The sequence below is a fragment of the Megalobrama amblycephala genome, linkage group LG11, assembly GCF_018812025.1.
Source record: "Megalobrama amblycephala isolate DHTTF-2021 linkage group LG11, ASM1881202v1, whole genome shotgun sequence".
NCBI classification, from domain to species: Eukaryota; Metazoa; Chordata; class Actinopteri; order Cypriniformes; family Xenocyprididae; genus Megalobrama; species Megalobrama amblycephala.
The window spans coordinates 100,157-126,280 of NC_063054.1; the positions used below are offsets into that span (position 1 = coordinate 100,157).

Sequence of the window (26,124 nt, forward strand, 5' to 3'; positions counted from 1 at the left end):
CACAGTCTGATTGAGTCTCTCCACTGTTATGTAATCCCATCAATCCCTGCTGTGTGTGGATCAATAGCACACTCTGTGTCATTAACCCAGTTGTAAAAGAAATAGACCTCTCAACAACTGACTTTGAGTAGATTTTTGTATTTGTAGACTTTTGTATTTTGAAAGCATGTTTCTTTTTACTGTCCTCAGACACAATCTGTGCAGTTTACAGTGTTAAAGGAACATTTCAGCCAAAAACGGACCCAAAACAATTCTTTCAGTATTTACTTTCATTCCAAACCCATATACTTGTATTTTTTTCTTTTTCATACAACAATATTGCATAAACTATATATGTCAAGCTCCAAAAAGAAGCAAGAAGTCACTTTCAGCTATAGTTATATGTAGAGGAGATTTGAAGTTTTATTTTTCCATTGAAAATATAACAGCATATGGATTACATGAAGGTGCATTGAAAAAAACAAAACAAAAAACATTAAATCATTAAAACAATCAATGACTGTCATCTATGGCTGCCAAACAAAAAACATAAAATTAAAGTTTAAAAAAAAAAAAAAGTGTAAAAAACTTCAACAGAAAATTTCCCTAAATGTTTTACAGGAAAACACTGGTATTTTACAGGTATTTCCTGAATTGTTATGATCAAACACCTTTACTTAAAAAAAAAGTCAAATGACTGTCAGCAGCGACCGCCAAACAAAAAACGTAAAATGAATGTAAAATATCCTAAATTTACATAAAGTGCAAAACGTTTTACAGAAAAACACTTATTTCACAAGTATTTCCTGAATTATTACTAACAAACACATACACTGTAAAATGCAAATCTCTTTGCAGCTAATAACAGAAATAACACACATGCATTAATGTAACTATATGTCATAACTACACAGTTACAGCCTGTAAAATAAACATAACATTAGTGTTTCTTGATCTCCTGGACGGAAGCACAGTTTCTACTCTTAATCCCAGCAGAACATGAAACACTCACCGATCTCTCGAGGTCTCAGCATCTTCACTTATTACAATCCAGACTGTATTTCTTTCTTACTAAAGTTCTTATTGAGAATTAACAGAAGTTTGATCTATTGAAAATAATAAAGTTTTGTGTCACCATTATTCTTGACCCTTGACTTTTTAACATTAGTTTTTCTCTGGCTGCTGTGACTTTGTGTTTCTGATACATTGTTATGGCCAAAAATGCAAGAGAAACTGATCAGATGATGTTGGTCACTTTTTAGTGATGGAGTAGTGTAGTAGTCACTAGTCCAATCTCTGATTAAATTATTTAATATCAGTTGTTAATTTCACATGCCAATACTTCTGCAGTGCTGTGAAAGACTTTATGAAGTCATTATGCAGAAAATGTTTTGACAGGATCATGCCGACTCACGCAGACATCAAGAATCTCAACAATGGTGACAGTCAACAAAATATTCAGATAAACATCAGCTCTAAACGTCACAAAACAAACAACTAAAGTCACAAAAAGCTTTTGTCAGTATTGTTCAGATTGATATGTTGAATCTCTGTGCGCCTAAAAGACTCAAAACATTTTCTGTATGATGACTTAAAAAAAAATCTGAATACCGAAGCCACAATATCATAAGGCTGCTGTAAATCTTGTGAAATTAACAGCTAATGTACTCAGAAATTTGACTTTAAATGATATTAGTAAATCAGGCCACAGCATGATGACTATATCATTACCAATGAAGAAAGAAATGCATAAAGGGTTGGAATGACACGAGGGTTACTAACTGATAACAGAAAGCTTGTTTTTGGGTGAACTATCACTTGTTTGTGTTATGTTTGGGTGAAAACTTTAATGTTTTGTCTATGCTGTTTCAAACTGAATTTAATTAATTTGAATTCCTTTTGGGGTTTATAATCTGTTGACACATTGGTAATCCGTCATTTCACAGGCATGACTAGGAGATGCATTCAATGACGTTTATTCGTATTCATATAAATGGCAATTACTGAAAAACAATTTCTGCTTTTCTTTTTTAACAGAAGAAAAAAATGTTTTATCATTAAAAAGATTTCAAATTTCTTAAAATGATTTTAAGTGAATGACAACGGCAATTGTGAGATGTGCTGTCGACTGAATTACAGAAACCTTATGGTTGCTGTTCCCATAGCAACACACCCTCATTAAGGCTCGTAGAAACTCAAGAGTCTTGGAATAATTAGAAGACCCCATTACTTACTGATGCAGCAGTCCGTCACCCACAACCACAGTAATATCATCTGTGCTTTTCTGTCTGGCCATTTTATTTGATTATATTTCAAGGTAAAGCATATCATTTCTGTGTTAGCGGCACCAAACGAAATTGTGAATAAAAGTTTATAAACATACAGAAAACTGTAATTTGTGATCTCTTGAAAACATGGCAGAAAAATAAGTCACTTTGGAAATGGTGCTGCTAGTACTAAAATAAATAAATAAATAAACAAACATTTGTTAGTATGAGAATCTATGAAATATAGCATGCTTTATTATAATTGTAAAGTAAAGGTTTCCTGTGGTTAAAAAGTTTGGCATAGAAAGTACATTCACTTCAACATGGCCTGCAGGATTAACAAGAAACTCAAGAGTCTCAGAATTAAAAACACTCAGTAACAGCAGTGAAATGGATATTTTGACTTGCATAAATATTACAACAAAGAAGACTTCTCTTACGATAGCTCCGCACCTGCAGCTTCCCCGTGAGACTGAACATTTCCATAAACAAAACAGATGTCGTGTCTGTATGGCTCACGCAGTTGTGAACAGATTTACAGCCGCTGAGAAGTCATGACTCAATCAAGGCAAAAATCTGAATTATGTTAAAATGTCTGCTTCTGACCGTAGCATCCATTTGATGAGGTTGTTTTGCTATAGCACTAAAAGTTCACTTGATATTCTGAGAGAAACAGATATGTAATTTGTGGTCATTTGTGACCTTTCTTTTTCAGAAACCTGCCAATATCCTGGTAATGGGGGAGGGTCCGGAGCGAGGAAGAGTCAAAATTGGTAAAAAGCTGTACTGGCTACGTTGGATTGCAATATAATTATCAGGCCTATATTAGGTTGTCTTAGTGCAAAATGCCTTTAATTAGAGTTCTGCAGCAAATTATCTGAGGAAATGGGATATATTATGTAATTCTGCTGAAAAACCTTTCTTTCCTTTTTTTTGGCCAACTTTATTTTCTTTTTAGGTGCTTTAGAGAGCTCAGGCGGGCTATAGGTTCAGTCTGGGTAAATGTGCAGCCATTGTCTTACATAAGGCACTATTCAGGGTGATGACTGTTGAAGGCTGTGGACGCTATTTTTATCACCAGTGGAATTTGTTATTGTGTTTGGTTACACTGTGGCTTTCAGTGTTTGCTTGAGCATTGGAGCCACTTCACTTCAGCAGAAACTACTAATTATTTAATATCTCACTGGTTATGACACAATTTTAACTCCTCTTAAGTTTTGAAAATAGCAGCATTTCCACTTTGATACATTAATCAAATGATCTCTTGAATGTTTTCAATACAAATTTACTTCTTTTTTTTTTTCATTATAGTTATGACACCGCATTGTCACTATCACTACCCCTGAAACCGCCTGTCCAGAGACCATAACACAGTCCTTAAAATGCAAACAGCAACTGGTCATTATTAGCAGATAATCTTCTCTTCCTCTGTAAATGAAAAACTAAATGCATAGCTCACCTAAAACTGAAATGTTTGAGTACCTGTGATCAGATTGGAGATATTTATGTGTTCATGTGTTTGTGTGTCATAGCTGATATGGGTTTTGCTCGACTGTTTAACTCTCCGCTGAAGCCTTTGGCTGATCTGGACCCGGTGGTCGTCACGTTCTGGTACCGGGCACCCGAACTCCTGCTCGGGGCACGACACTACACCAAAGCAATCGGTAAGTTATGCATTGTGTGTATTTCAGGCTGTGCATTTCTTTGTCATCCATATTTAATATTCTGTTTCATTTTAGATATTTGGGCAATAGGCTGCATCTTTGCGGAGCTGTTGACGTCGGAACCAATCTTCCATTGTCGACAAGAGGACATAAAAACCAGCAATCCTTTCCATCATGACCAGTTAGATCGCATATTCAGCGTCATGGGCTTCCCAGCAGGTGACTGACACTCTTCAAGCCTCTCTCTAGCAGCAGCACGTTTCCATTAAGTTTATGGTCTGAGCATTTAGTAGAAGAAAGCCGTACCTGCTCTGCAGCAGCAGCGGTGAAGCAGATCAAACCCATGTGCATCCATTTACATTAATAAAGTGCTTCGTAAACTATCGCGAGAGTCGTCACGGCTAATTTACTGTTTTGAGTCTTTTGTTTTACCTTACGAGTTACTTATTCTGAAGCTGTTTTGTACACTGATACCAGACTCGTCATTCATTTGACATTATGAATGATATAGTTTTGTGGGTTTATCTGAAATAGATTATACCACAATAATGGATGAAAATGAACATGGAAATGATATATGGTGCAGCAGAATACTCTGGAAAGATAGCAGACACAGTTTATAGACTGTTATTATCAGACTTTCTGCCCATCTAAGAGTTCTGTTCATTTTATTGACGTAACTCAGACAACACGCTGCGTAGTTAGGTCTACTCGTGGATTTCTAGTTGGTACTAAGCGTTGGGAGTAGCTTCTTTGTTTTTGGTCCTGTTTTTGTTCCTTCATTAAAATCCCAACACTGACTGCAGCTCTCCTGTCCCCAAATGACCCCAAATGTAATGTTGATTTTTTTTTTTTTAGCAAAATCTGTGATTGTAAAATTACTCGTGCCATGATATAAGTTATTATACCACCCACCCTAAGAGCAGGGCAGGCAGTGTGAAACAATCTTTAAACATTTTGACTTAGAAAATTATAAGCTGTTATATGCACAAGTACAATATAAACATATTTTGGTTGCACTTTATTTTACAGAATGTGCACTTACAATATACCTAATTACCTAAGAAAGTACTGGGAAATATAAGGTAATAACATGGGTTAAGTTTCAGTTTAGGGGTAGATCTGGGGGTTAGTAACTAGTTATTACCCACTTATTGTAAGTACTATAATAATGACATAGTATGTACATGTGGAACAGGACTGTAAAATAAAGTGCTACCTATATTTCTGTTTCTCTGTTGATTTGTTCTGAGTGATTCGTGGCTCATAAGCAGTGTTCTTTTATATTATCCTATTAAATTTTAGGAGGTAATGGATTTTTTCTCTCAGGATTAATGCTTAGGAATATGTTATGTCGAGCTTTGGGAATACAGGTAGGGTTATGGGTAGGGTAGTGTTAACAGTGTTATTAAGTTGTAACCAATGCAGGTACTTTAAATGTAAGTACATTTGATTCTTAGCCTTGTGCACTATTATATAATGTTTATTTGTGATTCCTAGATAAAGACTGGGAGGATATCCGGAAAATGCCAGAATATCCTACTCTACAGAAAGATTTCAGAAGAACCACGTGAGTGCTGTGTTCTGTTCCCGAGTAAAACCAACAAAATAAAGTATATCATGATTCATTTATATGAGTGTTTAACTGAATTTGTTGATGTGAATCAGAAAGCAAGTGTATCAATTCAGTCCTGTACTGTTTGAACAAAGCTAACCTATAAAGTATATGTATTATATTTTGTGTAATGATGTAAAAGGCTATACCTAAAATTCGCAGTCAAAACAAAATGGTATGTGCCCATCCCAAAAAAAAAAAAAAAAGAGCAGGTGTGTGACCAAAATCATCCAAGAAGGCCTTCAAATAAGTACGAAATAACATCTCAAACATTTTATAGTAGACAAAACAACGGTCAAAAACATGACAACATGAAAGTCTTTAAATACTTTCTCTTTTTTGTAAAAGTAAATTGTTGATGTCTCCCCCTTTTCTTAGTATTTTAACTTGTTCAATACCAATATACTGTAAAGAGGGCAAATTATGTTTCACAAGATCAAAATGGTTGGCAATGTGATTGTCTTCATCGTACAAACGGGTCGAAATGTTATTTTCTCTACCATTAAAATAGAGTTTGAAAGCGTTGTGGCAGTGTTCTGCCCTTTTGTCCTTTTTTTGTATAGCTAGATGTTTATCATGACCATTATATAGTGATTCTTCAGATGTGTTTTACAGATATGCCAACAGCAGTCTCATCAAATACATGGAGAAACATAAAGTCAAACCAGACAGCAAAGTGTTTCTATTGGTGAGTCTGTTGTACACTTCAACTTTTCCCAACTTTTATAAAACATTTTTTTTTTTAATTTATAAACTAAAACTATATACTTTTATAAAAGAGATACAGTACTGTGCAAACCTCTTAGGCACATTATATGCTTCACAAAAACATGTCTTTTAACATGGCTATCTATGTATATCCTTTGCTGTAGTGTTCCAGTAGTAAATTTCAATTTAAGACTTTTGTATGAAGGAGTCCTACAGCAGATACTGGTATATTGGTCTGATCCCACCATCATCGAGTCAATCTAGGATTACATGAAGATACAGAAGCAGTTTTGTTGTTATGCAACTCTGTATTGGAGCGTCCCTTACATAAACAACCAAAAAACAGTTAAAATTATTGAACCTATCTGTTTGTTTCTATCTATGTATCTGTTCATTACCCTCTTGAATGGCTGTGTTTAGCATCCAGACATCCATAAGAAACGCACCTGTTCGGGCTTATTCTGTCAGGGCTTTCTGAACACCAAATGCTCAATTATGCGACTTTGGTTTTGCACATACTTAGTAATTGTCACGGCTGGGCTGAGGACGAAGACGAGGTAATGAAGCGGATCTATAAGAAAACGGACGCCGGAAATGATGATAAACAAACTAAAAGTCATTGAAAACAGATTGTGGCAGAAGTAGTAATGAATATTAATCTAATCCAGCTCCAGAAATCGCTGACTATGGACCCCACCAAAAGAATCACTTCTGAGCAGGCACTGCAGGACCCATATTTCCTGGAGGACCCCTTACCTACATCCGAGTAAGACTCATCCCACTCCCACACACATTTAGATGCATGCCGATTAATCTCGAAGAAAAATACGATTTGTGGACACTTAAACACCACACCCATATGTGTTTGTTCAGCATGTACGTTTCTAACCCATTAGCATTACCAGGTAGTCTATCCTCCCTAAAGGCTTTCCACTTGATGTAGAAACAAGGCTTTGGGGATTTGCTTCCATTCAGGACTGTCAGTGAGTTCAGGCACTGCCACCGGCTGATGGTTCTGCTTGCTTTGAGTGCGTTTATCTCATTCATGTTCAGTGTTTCACACCAGACTCATACATCAGATAATTTCTTTATGGATCTCGCTTTGCGAAGTGTCCTGTTAGAGGAGAAAAGGACCAAATTCTTTAGTGTTATTCTGTGCCGTCGCAATGAGATTTGCCTTCAGGAAACATAGCCAAATGCTTTATTTATAAGGGGGTGTCTGCTTGCTTTAGGCCATGTGTTGTAGCATACCACAAATATTTCCTGTTTTTCCTCTTTTAAACAGCTTTTATAGCAGCTTAAACGTGAACGCTAGTTGTTCACCTGTTATCAGTTGTTCAAATTTATGAGAAACAGTTGCAGTTCCTATAAAAAATCAGTTAAATATTTTCTTTGTGTATGTTTTAAGTGTATTTGCAGGGTGTCAGATTCCCTACCCCAAACGAGAGTTCCTAAGCGAGGATGAACCAGAGGAGAAAACGGAGAAGGTAACAATGCCTGATTAAGAAACTTCAGTTCTGATATGTTTTTCAGATGTGATCTTTAGCACTGACTTTACACTCTGTAATTTTGTAATAAATGAAATCGGATCCTTTTGTTTTCATAGTCTAGTCAGTATCCATTACATCTACATTGGTTGCTATAGTTACAGCACTTAAGCGACACAGGTATGGAAGCATATGGGTATTCAGTTTGAAAAGTAGTATGCAAAATGGCACTGTGTTTCTGTATTTAAATTTACATTTTCCATACCATACGTGCATTGTTTGGAGCAAAATGATCATTCAAATTCAATAATATAATTTACATTTGCTATTTCCTACACTAATTTTAACATTTATTTCGACATATATTTTAATGTTTTCTAAGTTGCAAAATTAACATGAAAATGTATTACAGAAATTATTAAATATGTTTAACTTACAGCAAAATGATATTTAAATGTTATTTTTCTTAATTGTATTTACACTCACAGTTAAAACACTTGTGATTGCATTTTCATTTAATATCACGCGATCAGTGTAGCAAATGCATTCTGAGCCAATCACGTCACGTTTAAACACTGTCTGCATAAGAGCCAGCGGCAAATTTCTGAAGGACTGGCCGAGATAAAGCTGTTCTCAGTGGGTACGTGAGCGCTGACGGCCTGGAGCTCACATCTCCGAAAACGTCTAAACAAATTGTCAAATAGGCGCTGTGTTTATATATGTCACATATTTGAGGTCTAAATAACTACATTCTCACCTAAAAAAAAAAAAAAACTCTTAAAACTACATTCTGTGACACAACAACAGTAGTATTTGTAAAATGATGGTGGTTTGCTCGTCCACCATGACACTCACTGTGAGAAATGCTGCAGATTGTTAAGATCAGTAAACAAACTGCTTCTAACTATACTGCACTCTTATAGCTCAAAGTGACCATCCTTTTTTGTTGTTTAAGTCTAAGGCTGTGGAGAAAATTTCCACATAAAATTACAGCCTTCACCTCCACTAATACTTATTTAAAGTTTATTGAATTATTTGTTTTGTTTGGCGTTTAATTTGAGTGACGTTATTTTGATACAATTACAGTGCGTACATAATTATTATGCTAGTCGATATTCCGATCATATTTTTTCCAAACCAATTTGACCAAAACCACATCAGTCTTAACTACTAATAATTTTTTTTATATAATCATAATAATTAAGTGATATATAATAATAAGTGATGTATAAGTGTTAATGAAAAAAGATTTAACACAGTGAAAAATTAAAAATGATAAATTGCTTAATATTAAAAATGATTAAATCTTTTAAGACGACCAACAACTGAACACATTTAAAGTTGCATGTGGGTCTCCGAGACTGTCCCTGTAAAAAGTATACTGTAAATTACTGTAATGAATCTTAGTGATATTACAAGTATTTAATCAATTCATGGGTGAAATATATGAATATAATAAATCATAAAGCCTTATGATTAATTATGATACATATATCGACCCAAGAGGGAATTATGCACATATATTGTGAAGTAATTACAACGAATTATAATCAATTACAGATATGATTAGCTCTAGTTTAATAGTAGTTTAGAGAAACTATCCTAGTTTGTCCAGCAAACCATTAAGTTTCTCGTAAACTATTATAAAAAGAATGTTATTCTCTGGCCACAAGAATAACTTTCTATTACAGCATCAAAGCGTAAAGCAGTGTTGCCGGATCGACAATGAAGAAGTGACTTGGTTTTTCTGAATGAGCAGCAGAACAATTGAGCATGAATATAATGTATTTAATATATGAAATTGATAATACAAAGGTTATACGGCTAAATATACACAGAGGATATACATATATACAAAAGCGAAAGTAAAGGCAGGAAAGAGAGAAGACAAGTAGCAAAACTTACTAACAGTCCTTGAGAGCCAGCAAAGAATCCGTATCATTAGGTCATATGACTGTTATCGCATCTAAGATAGAGAAGCGGTACTTGCAGTTAGTTTGCGTGCAGAGTTTCTGTTCAGTGCTGCTGCAGTTCGTTGGCTTCTTCCGTTTCCGCGGGAAGATTTGAACTGAGGACTTGAAAGTTTGTTTCGCCGGAGATGGTCGTCACGAAGAGAAGAGCGCGTGATGGAAGCGCGGTCGCCTGAGACGTCCGGGAGAGACGTGCACGAGAGGGCGATGGACCATTCAGGGACAATCGAGAGACAAAGGAAAAATTGCGTGTTGTTGTCTTTTATGGAAAACCAGGCCAACACGCCTCCTTGGGTGAAACAGCCAATAGATGCGTGGGCAATCCTGGCGGGCAAAACTTTTCTTTTGTCTTGTCTTGTGGCGTGATTTGCATAATTTATGAAGCCTCAGGTCGGAGTGTATTTTCTCCAAAGTACCATTAAAACTAGAACAATGCATTTTACAGTAATGTGACATAACTTGTTGAATGAGACATAAAGAGAGCTTTACAAAGAAACCAAACTTGTCAGGTGGGAAAGGCATACAAGAGAAGTTATAGTTTACAGTCAAATTTTATCGTTAGAAATGACACTAGCACAACTACAGACCTAGCTAAACTTATACAGTAGGGATACCTATATGCAATTTGAAATACAACGGCGGGTACACTTAGGCATAGTCATATTGTGCACATACAATCTTCAATACGTGTGTGTGGTGTGTATTGGGATTTGGCTGGTCTGGCACTTAACCCACATGAGGGACTCTTTTGAGGTCCCCAGAGCTGGGGACTGGGGTTCTCTGGTTAGTTTCTGACAGGGCCACAAAAATGCCAAATCCCAGTCTTTTACTAGACCGGCCGGAGCCGATTCGTGATTTACATGCACCGTTCAGGAGGCTAAAAGCATTCGGAAAATTCCAAAGTTGGTTGACTAAGACGGATATTGTACAGGCGTTACATTACTTTAGATAAAATCATCTGCTAAAATGACTGCTTTCTTACCATTTCTAGCGCTAATTTCTAATGTTACTCATTCCAGTGGAAGCAGGAGGGAAGCTGAGTGGGAACAGAGGGAACAGGCTGCTCAGATAGCAGCGTTGTTAAGCTGTGCACTTGGGCAGTGAAGGATGAAATGTATCCAGGCAAAAGGCAAACAAATGCAAACAAACAAACACTCGCAGCATAAAACAACCATCTCACTTCTGCAATGCTTGATTGAGCCAATATTTACTTTTACATTTAGTGACTTTAGCAGCATCATATAATGTTCATGTTTTTCTGGGTAGCACAATATCTGGTTGGCAAATGAACCTTGCAAACACACATCCATTATTACACTCAAAGACCTACAGATCTAGATTGGGTTCCTACCACATAAAGGCCCTTATTTACCAAAGATTTACACGTACAATAAACACGCACACATGACAGCACACGCAAAGCTGATCTGCTAATAGTAGGCTACTTAAGACTGCGTCTTTCATTCTAATGTGTCCTTTTCTGTGGGTTTCCCTTGATAAATCTGTCATTTTTGGCATTCACAAAACACAAGGCATTGTCATCACATAGCCAGTGCGTTCATGTCGGTATTTCAGAATTTCCTGTTAGCAGTTGTTTTGTTCAAAAGTATATTTATAAGATAAAATCATAACTACGCTTTGACAGCCTCAAACCGCTGCAGAGCGGCATGTCGATAAATTAAATTGTTTGATATTTTCTACATATAATGTAGTCATGTTGAGCTGACCCTTTTATGATCTTACAGATTCAGTTGATTGATCACAGATCTGGATATCTTGGCTGTTTTACAGCAGAAATGGATGTTTTTTAATTAGTGGTTGACTGATATAGATTTTTGCCTGTATCTTAGAGAGCAGGATGGTCGATAGACAATATACATGATATCACACTATTTAATTTAAATATTGTAAATAACACATGCATAACAACTTCATAAATTAAATTTATATTTATTTTACATAATATTTAATAAATAAAATAATTTTCAAAATCAGTCCATTTGAAAAAAATAAATACTTGATTAAAAATATATCTGTACAATAAACAGATTTATTCTTTATAGCAACTTCGTTGGCCTGTTTACACCTGGTCACTTCATGCGCTTTCTCTGATCTGATATCTGTCTGATTTGTTAAAACGGTTCCATTTACACTTGGCCATGTAAATGTGTCTCCGCAAACGAATATAAATCCGATTTTTAATTTCCATTCTATATGCAGATTTAACGGAGTCAACGAAAGCAACAGATACGAGCTACATTTTATTTATCATAAGCTAATTTCAAAATCAAAGACCTCAATAGGAGAGAGAGCATCATCAGTACTGGTAAGATCTTTTAGTCTCAGTGCTTTTAATGAAGTTGATTGTGTTTTGAGCATCTGCGATTTACTTTCAGCTTCATTTGCGGCCGTTTGTGCGTCTGCTGAGGAGATACTCGGCTACTCCTCTACGGTCTATGTACTACGTATATATTGTCATTTTTATTTTTTTTTTAATATATTTTCATATGTTTATTTTTAACATTTTGGGAGTAGTAAAATTTATAAATGTGGTTTCAACAGCCAAACGCATTTACACTTGTCCAGTTTTGTCTGGAATGCGTCTCAGACCACCTCCTGAAGTGATTTGAGGGATCGGATTTAAATCCGTCTTGAAAGCGTTTACACCTGGTCTTTTCATGATTAGATAGAGATCTCATCAGAGCAGGGGCGCCCCCAAGGGGTGGGGCCACCCCTGCATAAACTCTGGCCACCCCTGTGGCCACCCCAGTATTTTGCTTTGGGTACTATTAATTTAAATGCATAATGTAAATTCACAAGTTCATGAACTGAAAGAAAATAAAATGCCACCAAATAAGATAGATTGACTAACGCCACCAGAGTAGCTGTTTTACTGCCACCAAGAGTCTAAATAGTAATGTCTACAGACCTGAATTTCAAATGTTATTTATACTGTGAAGAGGGGAGGGTAGGGGTGTGCGATATATTTAGTCTACGATTTTATCATAATTGTTGTTTTAACGATGCACAATCGATCTGACATCCCTGTATGTGATGTTGTCTTGTAGATTAGACTAGTGTCGGTGCGCATTTAGAGTGCACGCTTTCACTGTGTTAATAAATATCACATGAAGAGTGCCGTTTTTCTCCAGATATCAGCATAACAAATGTTATATAGCCTACATTTTATTCATGTTTACATCATCATTGCCTGTTTTTGCACAATTTCGCCAACGAATATAGTTCAGATCAAATCCAGAGCATTGTATTGCGTTCCTGAGCAACAAATGGCGGTTTCTTTATTGAATTAATCAGCTTTTTGAACGAATAAGTTGAACCAATGAAAATTGGAAAAGATAGGCTACAAGTGACGACGAGGGAGCTTCAGTTGAACAACAGTGAACTGCGGTCAGATGAGATGTTGTCAGACTATGTCAGTAAAATTCAGAAAAAAGAACAGGTCCAATCAGCCGTTATTCTGTGCTCGCGGCGCGCACTCAAGAAATGCATGCGCAAATGCGCCGGCGCGCGCTGCATAATGACTTTATTATAGCTTAAATAAAACCCAAAAGAATACGAGCAATGACCGTCGTTGTTCTGTTGTAAGTTAAGTCATGAAATTACCACACATGCGATTAAAGCTGCCTCAAAACTGTGCATGCATGTAGGCTATTTGTTAACATGGTTTTAAAGCTATTGTTTTCCAATTTGTTGGCCTTAAAACGTCTTAAAAATGCACATATGCAAGGGCGTAGATTTGGTTTCAACATTGGGGGGGTTGAACGTTGGTATGCTGTCTGTTATTTTATTTTTTTATTTAAAAAAAATAATAATCTGTTTTGTGTGTAATGTTTATTGGATTATTTATTTCTTATCTATCTATCTATCTATCTATCTATTTATCTATCATAACTTTATGAAATTTATGTATAATCATTCATCAAATTCTAACATAACTGTGATTCTAAAGAAAGAAATTATGTTAAATATTGAAACCGCCAGTAGGCGGCAGCGATTCGCTTTTTTTATTGTCAGTCACTTAAATCGTTCATTCAGCAAATTCGTTTAAAAGTCAGATTAATTTAGGAAGAAAACAAACACCGATGTGAATACTTTTGTCATTGATAAATAGACACTATTAAAAAATGAACTAACAAAACAGACGGCTGTTTTGGTAACTGGTTACAGTTACACTGATAGTTATGGCTGAATTGCAATGGATTAGCTAGCTAAAATATATGTGGAGTGTACTTAGCTATTACAATATTCTCATACCTCCTTCTCAGTACATGCTTTATTCTTTTTAACGTCCCTCTTTGACCAGCAGTTTAATATAGTCGGCTGGGCAGCGGTTCTCTTCATTTTTTGAGCTACCCGTACTCTCTCATTCAAACAATAGAGCGCCACTCGCGTTGTTTTGGTGAAAGTGCGCGCATTGGATGGACGTTACCAATCGGTTCAATGGAGGGGGAGTATATTTTTCTCTAATTTATTATGACAAACTCATATTTGAATAGAAACGAAATTATTGCTACAAAATAAATTAATTCTACATATTTTTCATCTGATCTAATGTGATTTTTATGTTTAAATATTGGGGGGGTTGTAACTCAAGCATTTGAATATTGAGGGGGTTACCTCCCCCCCCATCCCCCCCACAAACTACGCCCCTGCACATATGTACACCAGAGAAATCTAAATTTTCTCGGGGAGCATGCCCCCGAACCCCCTAGCAAACTATATTTTATGACCTCGGTAATTATGAAACCATAATGAAATCTGAGGTAAATGTGTATTTCTACAAATGTGCACACTTTTGGACTAAAACGATGTAGGTATGTGTATGCAAATAAATGGGACCGAACGCGCCTGAATGTAAAGGTTTGTGTCCTCATTATTCTATTAATAACTACCAATTGATTTTGGTAAGAATTGCTGTGGCCTCGTCTGGCCACCCCTATTAAAATTTTCTGGGGGCGCCACTGCATCAGAGAAAACTCATGAAGTGACCAGGTGTAAACCAGGTGTAAACATAATACTCTTCACAATTTTCACAGTTTTGGTGGTCAGTAACTTTATTTATTATCAAAGAAAGATTTCTGTGTAAAACTACAGAAAAAGATAATTAAATGTTTTGTTTTTGTTTTTCTTGAAAACAATATGTCTACAGTAAATATTTGGAAAAAAAACAAACACCTCAAGCTAACTTTTTTGTGAATTATGGTATTTGTTTTGTTTTTTTTTCATTTTAAACATCACTCGTTACTGTAGCGATACTTCAAAATGCGCATTAAAACAGGGTGATGGAAATATATCTAGTGACCAATGGCCATCGGACTGTCCTGTCAAGCCCTGCATTTAGATCCAGCGCGTCAATTCTCTTCACGTGGCTTAAGCCTCTCTCTCACGTTCACTGCGCGTGTGTGAGAGAAAGCAACAGAGGGCGCTGTCAGCCAAGCGATGGCACATAAAGCTCAACAGGCAATGAAATATCTGCGTTATTTTTTGCCTCTAACTCAATCACAGGTAACCGAAATCGTACAATTTACTAGCCATTGGCTAATTAAAGATTTTTAGTTGCCTAGTGTGAAATTTGGACGCATATGCAAGTGTTTTACTCGCATTGTAGAGGGTTGCATTGTTTAATATGGTCATACAAACGGTTTGGTGTTTGTTATTGTGAAATAATACAATCCAGAAAAGAATTGTGTCTGTAAAAGTGACAATCCAGTTTCAATGCTAAAAAAATCAAAGATATCATTCAAACCACAGTGATATTGTGTGTTGCCTTTAGAATCAGACGCAGCAGCACCAGCAGACGGCTGCGCAGACGCAGACACAAACACAGACACAGCAGGCTCCAACCCAGCAGAGCTCAGCGCAGACAAACGGCACATCAGGCACTGCAGGGGCCAACACGGGCCCCTCCCTACAGCACGGACAGGACCAGGGGCCACCAAACAAAAAACCTCGCACCTCAGGAACCAGTGTTCTTCAAACAGACTACCAGGTAAGAGGTCTTTGAACTGCAAATGCCACTTCCTGTTTCCAATGAGAGACAAAGTGGTCTTTCTCAAGGGGGCACGTTCAGTTCTCGGGACGATTTTTTGCCTCATAGGAGACATATGAAAACTAAAATGTGTAATTGCAAGGCTTGGTGACTGACATACAAATGTGAATTCCCAGATCATGCAGGATAACTTGTTTAACATTTGTTCCTGTCAGCTCAAGTGCTGCTGTCATTAAAGCAAAAGACTGACATTTTTTATATATTTATTTGTTTGTTTATTTGTCCCCAAAGGGCAATTCATTTTGTGGCAAGACCAGCATACAAACAAGACCATTTACAGTGCATTAAAAATAACATAAAAACAAACAAACCTGCAAAACAGTACACAATAAAACAACCCAAGACATCAACAGGCCCAATCAATATCCCCACAACCTGCTGCCAACATGCCTGAATTTACCAGAGAAATAGCAGTGGGAATGAATGAATGTCTGTACCTGTTACTCCTAAGCCCCGGGTATACTTCACTTTCCGCGCCCGGACGCGTCACGCACGCAGTCACGTCCGCGCGTCTTTCAAAGTGACGTTATACTACACCACGGATGCGCGCGGATGACCGCGTTCGTCACAGTTTTTTTCTATGCTCTACCTGACATCGGAGAGCAGCACTGAGTCGTGTCATCAACGTGACATTCCCTGGGCATGTTCGGAGAAGAAAAGAAGTGCATCCTTTCCCATATTTTACTTATCTCCCTCCATGAATTTGTCGCCCTAAACACGTCTTTGTACTCTTTCAAACATGAATTGTACAAATGTGGTTACTTTCTAATCTCTTCGCACAAACGCTGGTCAAGTTCACTGTCCATTGTCGTGTTTTTCTCTTTTTTCAAGCGTGTTGTTTTTAAACCGGTCTTTTCACACTCTTCTTTGACAGCTGAACACTGTGCTCGATGCTGTGCGTATTGCCACCTAGTGGACTCTTCTATACTGCTTGCGCATGCGCTGTTGCACGCGGACTGTCCGCGCGGTCTCGAAATTTGGCCTGCACGCGGCCAGGGTGTGCGGCCGGCACAAAAATTACGTCATGCGGACGGCCGAAGTATACCCGGGGCTCAACAGAGGGAGATCTAAACCGAGATCCCGAGGGTAAAAACTGAAACTCAGAACGGAGTGTTAAAATGGATGGGGCTTTTCTAACCCACCTGGCGTAGGGTGGCTCTGCTGGATACCTAAAATCTTACTACTGGTTTTAACTATTTTTAACAGAGTAGTCTTTGCCTTCATACTAAGACTTCCATACCAGCATAACTTTGGGAATGTTAAAACAGACTTGATATAAGATTTATAAAAACAAAGTCAGGGACCTGTCGACATTAACAGAGCAGGTGTTGCTGGCCCTTTTTACAAATCATATCCACATTGAAATTAAAATTCAACTTATTATCAATCGCACATCTCAAATACTTAAATGATTCCACAACCTCAACATCCTGCTCTTTGACTGAGCTTTGAGTTGTTCTTTTTAAAGCCATGTGCACACTGTGCCATTTATAACAGTCCTTTAAGATTGTTGCTTGTCAGACTGTACGAACGTGACACTGTGAGATCTCATGAATGTCAGACTGTACGACAGGCAAGACGTGTTAAAAATGGACACGCACATGAAGGCTCGTCCGGGTTCGGCACGCGTTCGGTGACTGTGAGCTGCATTACACGCAGGACTGAAATGGTGGCTAACAAAGACGTCTCTACCGTTAATTTTGATCATGGCTTGTCTTGAAAAACAAAGACAATTTGACGTTTGTCGTAGGAGAAGTCACACTGCACCAAATCTTCTGACACTGCCAGAATTTCATCACAAAGTCCTGTTATGTCTGGTTGGACATGTGAGATGTTGGTAAAAGTCTCTCAAAGTCTTATCCAGTGAACAGTGGTTAAAATCACCCATGATTAGCACTGGTGCACTGGTGCTGTCCAAAATTACAAAATTAATGATGTTTGACAGTCATATAGCCACTCACACAATCTGGCACACGTTGTAATCCGCTGCTACAGTAGTCGGCCCTGAACAACAGACAAACTCTTGCTCTCTTAAAGGAGACCTATTATGCCCCTTTTTAAGAGATGTTAAATAAGTCTCTGATGTCCCCAGAGTGTGTATGTGAAGTTTTAGCTCAAAATACCCCACAGACAATTTTTTATAACATGTTAAATTTGCCACTTTTTGGGGTTGAGCAAAAACTAAAACGCCGTTTTAGTGTGGGTCCCTTTAAATGCAAATGAGCTGCTGCTCATGGCCTACGAGGGCGGAGCTTCAAGATCTGATGCTCAGAGCTCCAGTGAACAATCTCACGCACTCATAATGTCCGAAATTTGAGTTGATAAAGCTTAATACGTAAACTTATATGTGTATAGATAACTTGTGTGTTTGTACTGGTAACCAGAAAATATGAGTTATGGTAACTTAATTTGACAAAATGAAAATTGAAATTAGTTCAGCCATCATAGAGATGTAAGTAATATTCATGAAATCAAGTTAAAAGAAGACTCAGTTACCAAAAACATTTGAGTGATATTTTTTGATTATTCTGAGCCACAGGTAATATGCTGTGTCCCAAATAGTACAGATTACTAGTTATTTTATTTATTTATTTATTTATTTACAATCAAGTTCAACAAATTGTTGTATATGTAGTCAACTAAAAATGTTAATTAGGACATTTGTTAGGCTTTACAGTGTATATAACAATATACAATAAATAAACAAGACCCATAATATTACAGTTAGCTTTCAGCTCAAATTACAAACAACAGATAATTAATGTTCAATGCTTACTTTTTTATAATATTTTAACTTTCTTTCTCATTTTTTCATTACAGCACTCCAGTTCTCGGCTTGGTTACCAGAGCAATGTCCAAGGCTCCACCCAGTCGCAAAGCACTATGGGATATTCATCCTCATCTCAGCACTCTCATCAGTCTCATCGATACTGAGACTCTAAAACATACATGAGCACTTAAAAGAAATATTAACCACAAGCATAAAGCCAGGCAAGTCAGTGTTGTTATTCGAATAAAGGCCAACATAAACATAAAACCAAGTTTATTCCAATACAAAGCCTTCTGCCATCCTACAATCCTCAACAAATGCTACTCCAATCAAAGCACAACTTTGCAAATCCCTTCCCTCAAACACCTCTGAAGATCCTAATCCATAATCAAACATCAAAATGTAACATTTTGCTCAATATCTCGACAGTATTTCAGTACATTTAAAAATTCACCAGCTCCAACACCAACCATACCTTCTGCTGACTGTTTAGCATCTCTAATGTTTTCACAGTCGTCTTACCACCGTTAGACCTAACCACTTTTGAAATGATCAGCCAAATGCTATTCGGGTCGCAATGGCTGGTTAAATGTTGTTCCACCGGCAGACTCGCAAAAAACCTCCTTTCTTCAGCTACCAAATCTCAGCCTCTTCTGGCGTTCCAGTGAAAAGTAATTTGTCCGTCCTCACTGAATGTGAAACGTCTGCATGACATGACAGAGATATTTAATGTTTGATGTAGAGTTATGATTTGTTATGATATGATCAGCATCACAGAAATAAAAACCTAGCGATCAGTACAATGTCCTGTCGCGGTTGTGCTGGTTAGGATAAAATCTCAGATTAACTTGGAACCGACAGGAAGTAAACTAGATCTGAGGTTGCATTGTTAGGACATGGCAGTAGGATACAATTCATGGAATTATTTTACCCTGTAAATGTATGTGATGGTGTATCTGTCCGTTCGGGACTGATATGTGTGCTTACGACTGAAAACATCGGCCTAATGCATAGTCAGTAAGATGAACCAAACGTTATTGGTTGCATCTCTGGTTGATTCTACCACCCATGAGTGTTGGTTTATCATCTCAAGCCTTTCTGAGACGCCCCATATAACACACCTGAAACTAATCACATAGAGACATCTACGATATATAAGCAATTGTACATAGGAACTGAAATCCCCTTTTATCTTTCTCCTTCTCCTCTCTCCCAGTAAAGGGAGCTGCCTGCATGTACGGACAGTAGAGCAGAGACTGGATTTTTGTAACATATGTGTGCATATTATAAAGACTGAAGAACAAAGAGCACTTACTGAGAGAAACGAAACCCAGCATGACTCTGTGTGAGTGGAGAACATCTCTCAGCGATCGTGCACCACTGCATTACTACACACATCTCCTTTTGTTGTGTGAGAGTTTTTTTGGGGTGTGTGTGTGTGAAATATACACTCACAGAAACGAGTGTACGAGAGGAAACCCTGAGATGTTCATTTTCATCCCTTTTTTTGCGTTAGTTACATTAACAACCAATAAAAATAACATCAGCTATCAAAGAACAAGGACATGGTTTGCTCTTTCTCTTTTTTTGCAGAAGAACATGTTTTAGGATTTTGGTCAGGACTAAAGTCCCTAAGTGTGTGTGTGTGTGTGTGTGTGTGTGAATTTGCACATGAATTCACTTAATGTGTGTCTCATTATCTGGGGCAGCTAGCAGTTGAACTGCTTCTGTGACTGTTATTTCCTGTGTCCTGTTTATTTTGTGTTTTATATGCTTTTATTGTCTGTTTATTGTTTTGAAGTGCAGTTATTTCTTTGTGTTATTTGAGCTCAGTATGTGGACTGAATCATAGCGCTGAATCAAACAAGGGCAACTGATTTGATTTGCTCCTTTGGCAAAGCTGGAGACTTCAGCTGTATTTCTTACAGATCGTTCCAAGCTGTCTTTGAAACACTGAAATTTTGTGGTGTGATAGACAGCTGCAAATCATTCCTGTTGCACAATTAAGCAGGCAACCCGGGGGGAAATACGAGCTCAGATGGGATTTTAAGGAAATCTTGAGTGTCTTTAGAATATCTCTTGTTTGAAGCTTTATGAAAGTGAGTCACTTTAAAAGACCCAGAAGGATAATGTTACCTAAGTTTATTGCAGTCACCCAGCACGAATTGTTGAGACTGACAATTGATTTCAACCAAACTGTTCGCAGAACAATGTAGCTAATGGTCAGTTGCTGCCATCATACTCCTGAATCTCTCTTCTGTCCCATCTTAATATTTGTGCATTCTTTGTTTTCCTGCAGTGTGCTTTGTATTTCTCGTGAAAGTGAACAAAACATTTTTTTTTTCTTTTTTCACCACTTCTGGGTTTCTTCACACATCAAAGTGAAGTGTACATTGGGTCAAAAAATCTGAAACCGAATTTCTTTTTCTTTTCTTTTTTTCTTTTTTTATGAGGATGTGACACACAAAGTATACATATTTCAGATTCTTCAGGCTTCTGACTGTGTTTATCAAAATGTCTGATATTTATAAGTCTCAAACTAGGATACACAGGGGGATGGATTTTTTTATGTCCAGCCACCATTGTCTGAAATAATGAACATTAGTTTCATATGATGTTTTTTTTATTTTTATTTTCTTTAAAATAAGATGATCTATTGTACAGTGTAGTTGGTGTCATATCATCAGTTTATAGTATTTAAACCCTCTTCCTGGACATTTCTTTTCTGTTTTATTCAGTTTCCCCATATTTGGAGCAGAATCAACTACGATTGCAAATAACAAAATAAATAATGACAAACACATTGTTTCTGTAGATTGTGACATTTACATGTGAATTTACACTGAATAACATTTTAGTTTTTCAATGAGAAAACTTTGGCATCATAAGACTGACATGAAGGTCATGAGAATTTTATAATCATGAAACTTTACATTTATTCATTTTGCATACTCTTTTACACAAAGCGACTTACAAATTAGGTATACAGCAAGCAATTTGTCGTAAAGAGGCAAATAAACACAAGAAGTGCTCAAAATACAAAGTTTTAGACATTGCATAGAGTAGAATAAGCTGGAATAGGGAGGGATTAAAGGAAAGTAACAGCATAGATTTTTTTATGATGAGTTTTAAGTGCTCACAGAAGTGATGTTTATGTTGGTTCATAATTTTATGTTGAAAAATTATTACATTATTTGTGATTACATTATTTGTAATCATTGATTGATTATTTAATTAAATTACACTATATTGTAGATATTTTGAGCACCTAACCTGAACCCTAGTTCTAACCATTTATCAATATACTATAATGTAAAATATTATAAAACTTGTAAAGGCAGAAAGTACAATTAATTAACTAATTACAAATATTCCAAGTCTTCCAAGGTCAAACAAATGTTTTATATGAGAAAAATACCTAAATTTGATCGTCATCCCCATCTACTGTAATGCTCAAACCCCACATGCATGACACTAAATGCTGCTTGTGGTATCTCTATCGTGATGCATGTTTCTCTTGGACATTCATCAGTATCAGACACAGTGAGAATGAGTTTGTCCATGGCCAACAGGAAATGAACATTTACAGTGATATAAAAACATGCTTTAACCAGCCTAATCTGATTTTCTGTTATTAGCTGTTATAAGATTTTCTCCCAGCCTGGCCAAGCTGGTGTTTAGCTGGTTGGTTGATTTATGATGTTTTTCAGCAGGGAGTTCTATGCAAAAAAAATGTAAAATCTTACAGAAAACTTTCAGTTGTTCTAGAAAGGACCTCAAAGACCAAAATTTACACAAAACTTCACAATTTATTTTATAACCTACAATTGTTCTATGGAATCACTGAAGTGAATCAAGTTTTTTGCATAGATGTTTAGAAACATATTTTACCTTGCGTTGTCATATAACTCCATATATGACAAATAAGCATTGTCACTAAAAGTCCTCTTTCTTTCCCACTGTAAAAGAAAATATATATATATATATATTAGTTTCATCTGCCATTGTTTTTTCTCCCCTGCTGTTCCACGACTCCGTCAGAATAGACCCATGACTCCCCACTTGAGAACACTGGTTTAGAGATTTGGCTCTGGCATTTGGTGAGGCAGTTCTTTGCCGTTTCTACCGGTAAAGTCACTTTTTGAGCAGACCAGTAGTTCACTGCAGCCTGTCTTATACATCTAATTACAAGTTGCATACACTTTTTATATTATGGTGTTTTAGAAATAAGAGTGCTTATCTTTCTCTCCTTGTAACATTTTTTTTTTTTTATCTGAAAAATCTCAGTTTATGGATGTTTTCTTTTTCAGTTAATTTTTATTGTCTTCTGCAGATTGTGTTTCTGTCTTTTAAATACTGCTTTTCTTGGTAATCATGGTGTTATTTTGAATACAACTGTTTTGTGATTATGATTGGTATTTAAGACAGAAATCAGCTTGATTCTCTACAGTCATGATCTGACAAGCTTGAAAGAGGAACCCATATATTATTGTCCTATTTATAATTCTTACTCCTACAATGATAATGCTTTCTGAAAAAGGCTTCAATGAATGTTTTTAAAGTGAGTTTTATATGTACAGCATTTAAAATGATTGCCATGTTATGATATGTTGCATTGTTATGGAATTTTTTAGTGGTAAATGTAAAGAATTCCTTATATTTTGTTGATGTTTGGTTTCTATCTATCTATCTATCTATCTATCTATCTATCTATCTATCTATCTATCTATCTATCTATCTATCCATCCACCGACCCGTTTTAAAGGTACTATTATATTATGTCCTGTCAGACAGTCATCTGTCCCTGGTGTTACAGGCTGACTAATTACAGTAGTTGACAATTGACAGTAGTGGCACTATACACACATAAATACAATTCTTACAAATTACATAACATGACATTTTTAGATGTGGGATTCTGTCTCACATTGATTCCCTTGTATTCTTATGTGCAAAAATGCAGTTTTCAAACTATTTCTTCATTATTTCAGTGTACAAATGACTGTTATATAAGAAAATATGTATATTTATTTTATATTCTATATTGTAATAAAATCCCATTGCTTCATGTAAGTTTTCTGCTTTTTTCAATGAATTTTATGATAAATTTATTTTACACAAGTATATTGTGCTGTGCACATGAAAATTTCAGATGGGATGGCAGTCAGGTTCACAGTCAACTCATCAAAGGATCATGATGTTTTTAAAGTATAAGACTTCTTTTTACTAGGTTTTATTTAAAGTGTAATGTAATAAATGGCATCAACAAATCATCTAACACCATTAAATCTGAAGTCTCTGATTAAAACGTGTTATTAAATGGTGGACCTTGATTTTAATGGAGAGTTTGGTAGGTCTGGTCAATAAGTCCATGTGTTCTTTTCAGGGCCGAGTACTGCTACTAATGTGTTACAAGCCTTCTTAATTCGTACGGGTCATTGGGCAGCAGCAAAGGTAGAGGTCTCCCCGTCGGGGAATCGAACCCCGGTCTTCCGCGTGACAGGCGGAGATACTGTCCACTATACTAACGAGGAGCTGCAGGGGGCACGCCGTCGCCACCGTTCAAAAATCTGCACGATGACGGGCAAGTGACCTGCTGATGAAAAGCATGCTGGCAGGAGTTTGCATCCTAGATTACCCTCGGTGAGCAGAGCAGTATAGTAGAGGGAGAACGCAGGGCCGAGGGGGCGGAGTTACAGCTCGAGTTTCTCTTCATTGTCGCATAAATCTTTCGCCTTTTACTAAAGATTTCCGTGGAGGGGAACGTTTGCGAGTGTTCCGTATTTTTGGGGGCTCTGCTCACGGCAGAGCTGCGCAAGAACGTTAAAAGCAGAGCATACAAACTCCTTTTGCAAACCAACTGCAAATGTTTTTATTGGGGGTGAAATCTGTTAAACACAAGCCGGCATCCAGCTGACTTCCGTGCACGGAAACACCTTTTACACACCAGCTGCAAAGGTTCTACTGAAGGTGTAGTGTATTAAATGCCATGATAAAAACACGTTTTACTAGTGATGGAGAAATGAGGCTCAAGTGTATCGTAAAAAGGTTCATTGCTCGAAGCTTTTCAACACAGTGCACACTAACGACATCTTGTGGTCAAAAGGTGGAAAAAACTGCCTTTGCGTCCCAGATGACGCAGCTACTTTTGGAGTTTCATGCAATAAATCAGTTTGTGCTATGAAAAGCGTATAAAACAATGTCAATTATTATTATACATAAAAAAAAGTCTTTGACGTGTCATTTCACTTACACAATTTGAATAAATGAGTCTGAATAAAATTTGGGGTTGACAAATAGGCAAGCTTTGGCATATGTTATCAAAATAAATGATTGTCATAGAATGAAGTATGAACTGGGAATAAATACAAACTGAACACATGTAAACACATGTAGTTCTTCTGCACCTGCCCGCTGCTAATGTGTTACGAGCCTTCTCGCTAACAGCACAAAAGTCGGCATCGGCCGGCAACCGAACGTCAGCGTTGGTGGTATAGTGGTGAGCATAGCTGCCTTCCAAGCAGTTGACCCGGGTTCGATTCCCGGCCAACGCATCGCTTTTGGCTCAAGCTGCTGTTTGTGACTCTAGGAGGATTTAGCAGTCTTTTCCTTATAAGCATTTTAAGTAGCTTGCCTTTTAAGATTTCTCTCGGTGTCCGCACTTGACAGGTTTCCGGAGTGTAGTGGTTATCACGTTCACTTTACACGCGAAAGGTCCCCAGTTCGAAACTGGGCGGAAACAAGTGGAGGTTTTTTTAAGACACATGCTGAAATGGCTCTCCGGTAAGAGGATGTCCACACTCCAATGACCTTACTTTTGAGCTGGCTGAAGGCAATCGTACATAGGAGCTCTATGCAGACTGTCATTCTGAATGTGCGCTGTCCTGTTGTTCGTGGAATTTACACAGACGGTCTCTCTCTCTCTGCTTGCAGAGCAGATCATGGGATGATCCTGTGTTCGAAAAAGCACCCGACGATCGCCGTGAGGTTTCTGTAGTGTAGTGGTCATCACGTTCGCCTAACACGCGAAAGGTCCTCGGTTCGAAACCGAGCAGAAACAGCGCTTGGCTTTTGACAGAAAATATGCACTGTTTGTGACGCTAGGAGGATTTAGCACTCTTTTCCTTATAAGCATTTTAAGTAGCTTGCATTTTAAGATTTCTCTCGGTGTCCGCCCGTGACAGGTTTCCGTAGTGTAGTGGTTATCACGTTCGCCTCACACGCGAAAGGTCCCCAGTTCGAAACTGGGCGGAAACAAGCAGAGGTTTTTTTAAGACACATGCTGAATTGGCTCTCCGGTAAGAGGATGTCCACGCTCCAAAGACCTTACTTTTGAGCTGGCTGAAGGCAATCGTACATAGGCGCTCTATGCAGACTCTCATTCTGAATGTGCGCTGTCCTGTCGTTTGTGGAATTTACACAGACGGTCTCTCTCTCTCTGCTTGCAGAGCAGATCATGGGATGATCCTGTGTTCGAAAAAGCACCCGACGATCGCCGTGAGGTTTCTGTAGTGTAGTGGTCATCACGTTCGCCTAACACGCGAAAGGTCCTCGGTTCGAAACCGAGCAGAAACAGCGCTTGGCTTTTGACAGA

The 26,124-nt window shown here is 37.4% G+C and overlaps 1 protein-coding gene, 1 long non-coding RNA gene and 7 other non-coding genes across 11 annotated transcripts in view; 8 read left to right on the plus strand and 1 right to left on the minus strand.

Annotated features, from left to right (window-relative positions):
* Positions 1 to 22,840, plus strand: part of cdk19 (cyclin-dependent kinase 19) — a 38,455-nt gene extending 15,615 nt beyond the window's left edge. For all 3 annotated transcript variants that reach the window (XM_048208161.1, XM_048208162.1, XM_048208163.1), the window contains exons 5-13: positions 2,962 to 3,019; positions 3,779 to 3,910; positions 3,986 to 4,129; positions 5,411 to 5,480; positions 6,141 to 6,213; positions 6,902 to 6,999; positions 7,642 to 7,720; positions 15,485 to 15,700; positions 18,581 to 22,840. In XM_048208161.1, the coding sequence (XP_048064118.1) occupies positions 2,962 to 3,019; positions 3,779 to 3,910; positions 3,986 to 4,129; positions 5,411 to 5,480; positions 6,141 to 6,213; positions 6,902 to 6,999; positions 7,642 to 7,720; positions 15,485 to 15,700; positions 18,581 to 18,694 (984 nt within the window). In that variant the 3' untranslated portion in view covers positions 18,695 to 22,840. The remainder of the gene's footprint in view (positions 1 to 2,961; positions 3,020 to 3,778; positions 3,911 to 3,985; positions 4,130 to 5,410; positions 5,481 to 6,140; positions 6,214 to 6,901; positions 7,000 to 7,641; positions 7,721 to 15,484; positions 15,701 to 18,580) is intronic.
* A 1,152-nt stretch (positions 22,841 to 23,992) lies between these two features.
* On the minus strand, positions 23,993 to 24,064 carry trnad-guc. The gene has a single exon. It is a non-coding gene; the product is annotated as a tRNA-Asp (tRNA).
* Positions 24,065 to 24,227: 163 nt separating this feature from the next.
* On the plus strand, positions 24,228 to 24,342 carry LOC125279171. Its single transcript, XR_007187342.1, has one exon. It is a non-coding gene; the product is annotated as a U5 spliceosomal RNA (small nuclear RNA).
* A 670-nt stretch (positions 24,343 to 25,012) lies between these two features.
* Positions 25,013 to 25,084, plus strand: trnag-ucc. Its single transcript has one exon. It is a non-coding gene; the product is annotated as a tRNA-Gly (tRNA).
* Positions 25,085 to 25,199: 115 nt separating this feature from the next.
* Positions 25,200 to 25,272, plus strand: trnav-uac. Its single transcript has one exon. It is a non-coding gene; the product is annotated as a tRNA-Val (tRNA).
* LOC125277729 overlaps positions 25,226 to 26,124 on the plus strand; it is a 5,734-nt gene continuing 4,835 nt past the window's right edge. The window contains exon 1 of the long non-coding RNA XR_007186975.1: positions 25,226 to 25,714. This is a non-coding gene — a long non-coding RNA (uncharacterized LOC125277729). The remainder of the gene's footprint in view (positions 25,715 to 26,124) is intronic.
* Positions 25,518 to 25,590, plus strand: trnav-aac. The gene has a single exon. It is a non-coding gene; the product is annotated as a tRNA-Val (tRNA).
* On the plus strand, positions 25,715 to 25,787 carry trnav-cac. The gene has a single exon. It is a non-coding gene; the product is annotated as a tRNA-Val (tRNA).
* On the plus strand, positions 26,033 to 26,105 carry trnav-aac. Its single transcript has one exon. It is a non-coding gene; the product is annotated as a tRNA-Val (tRNA).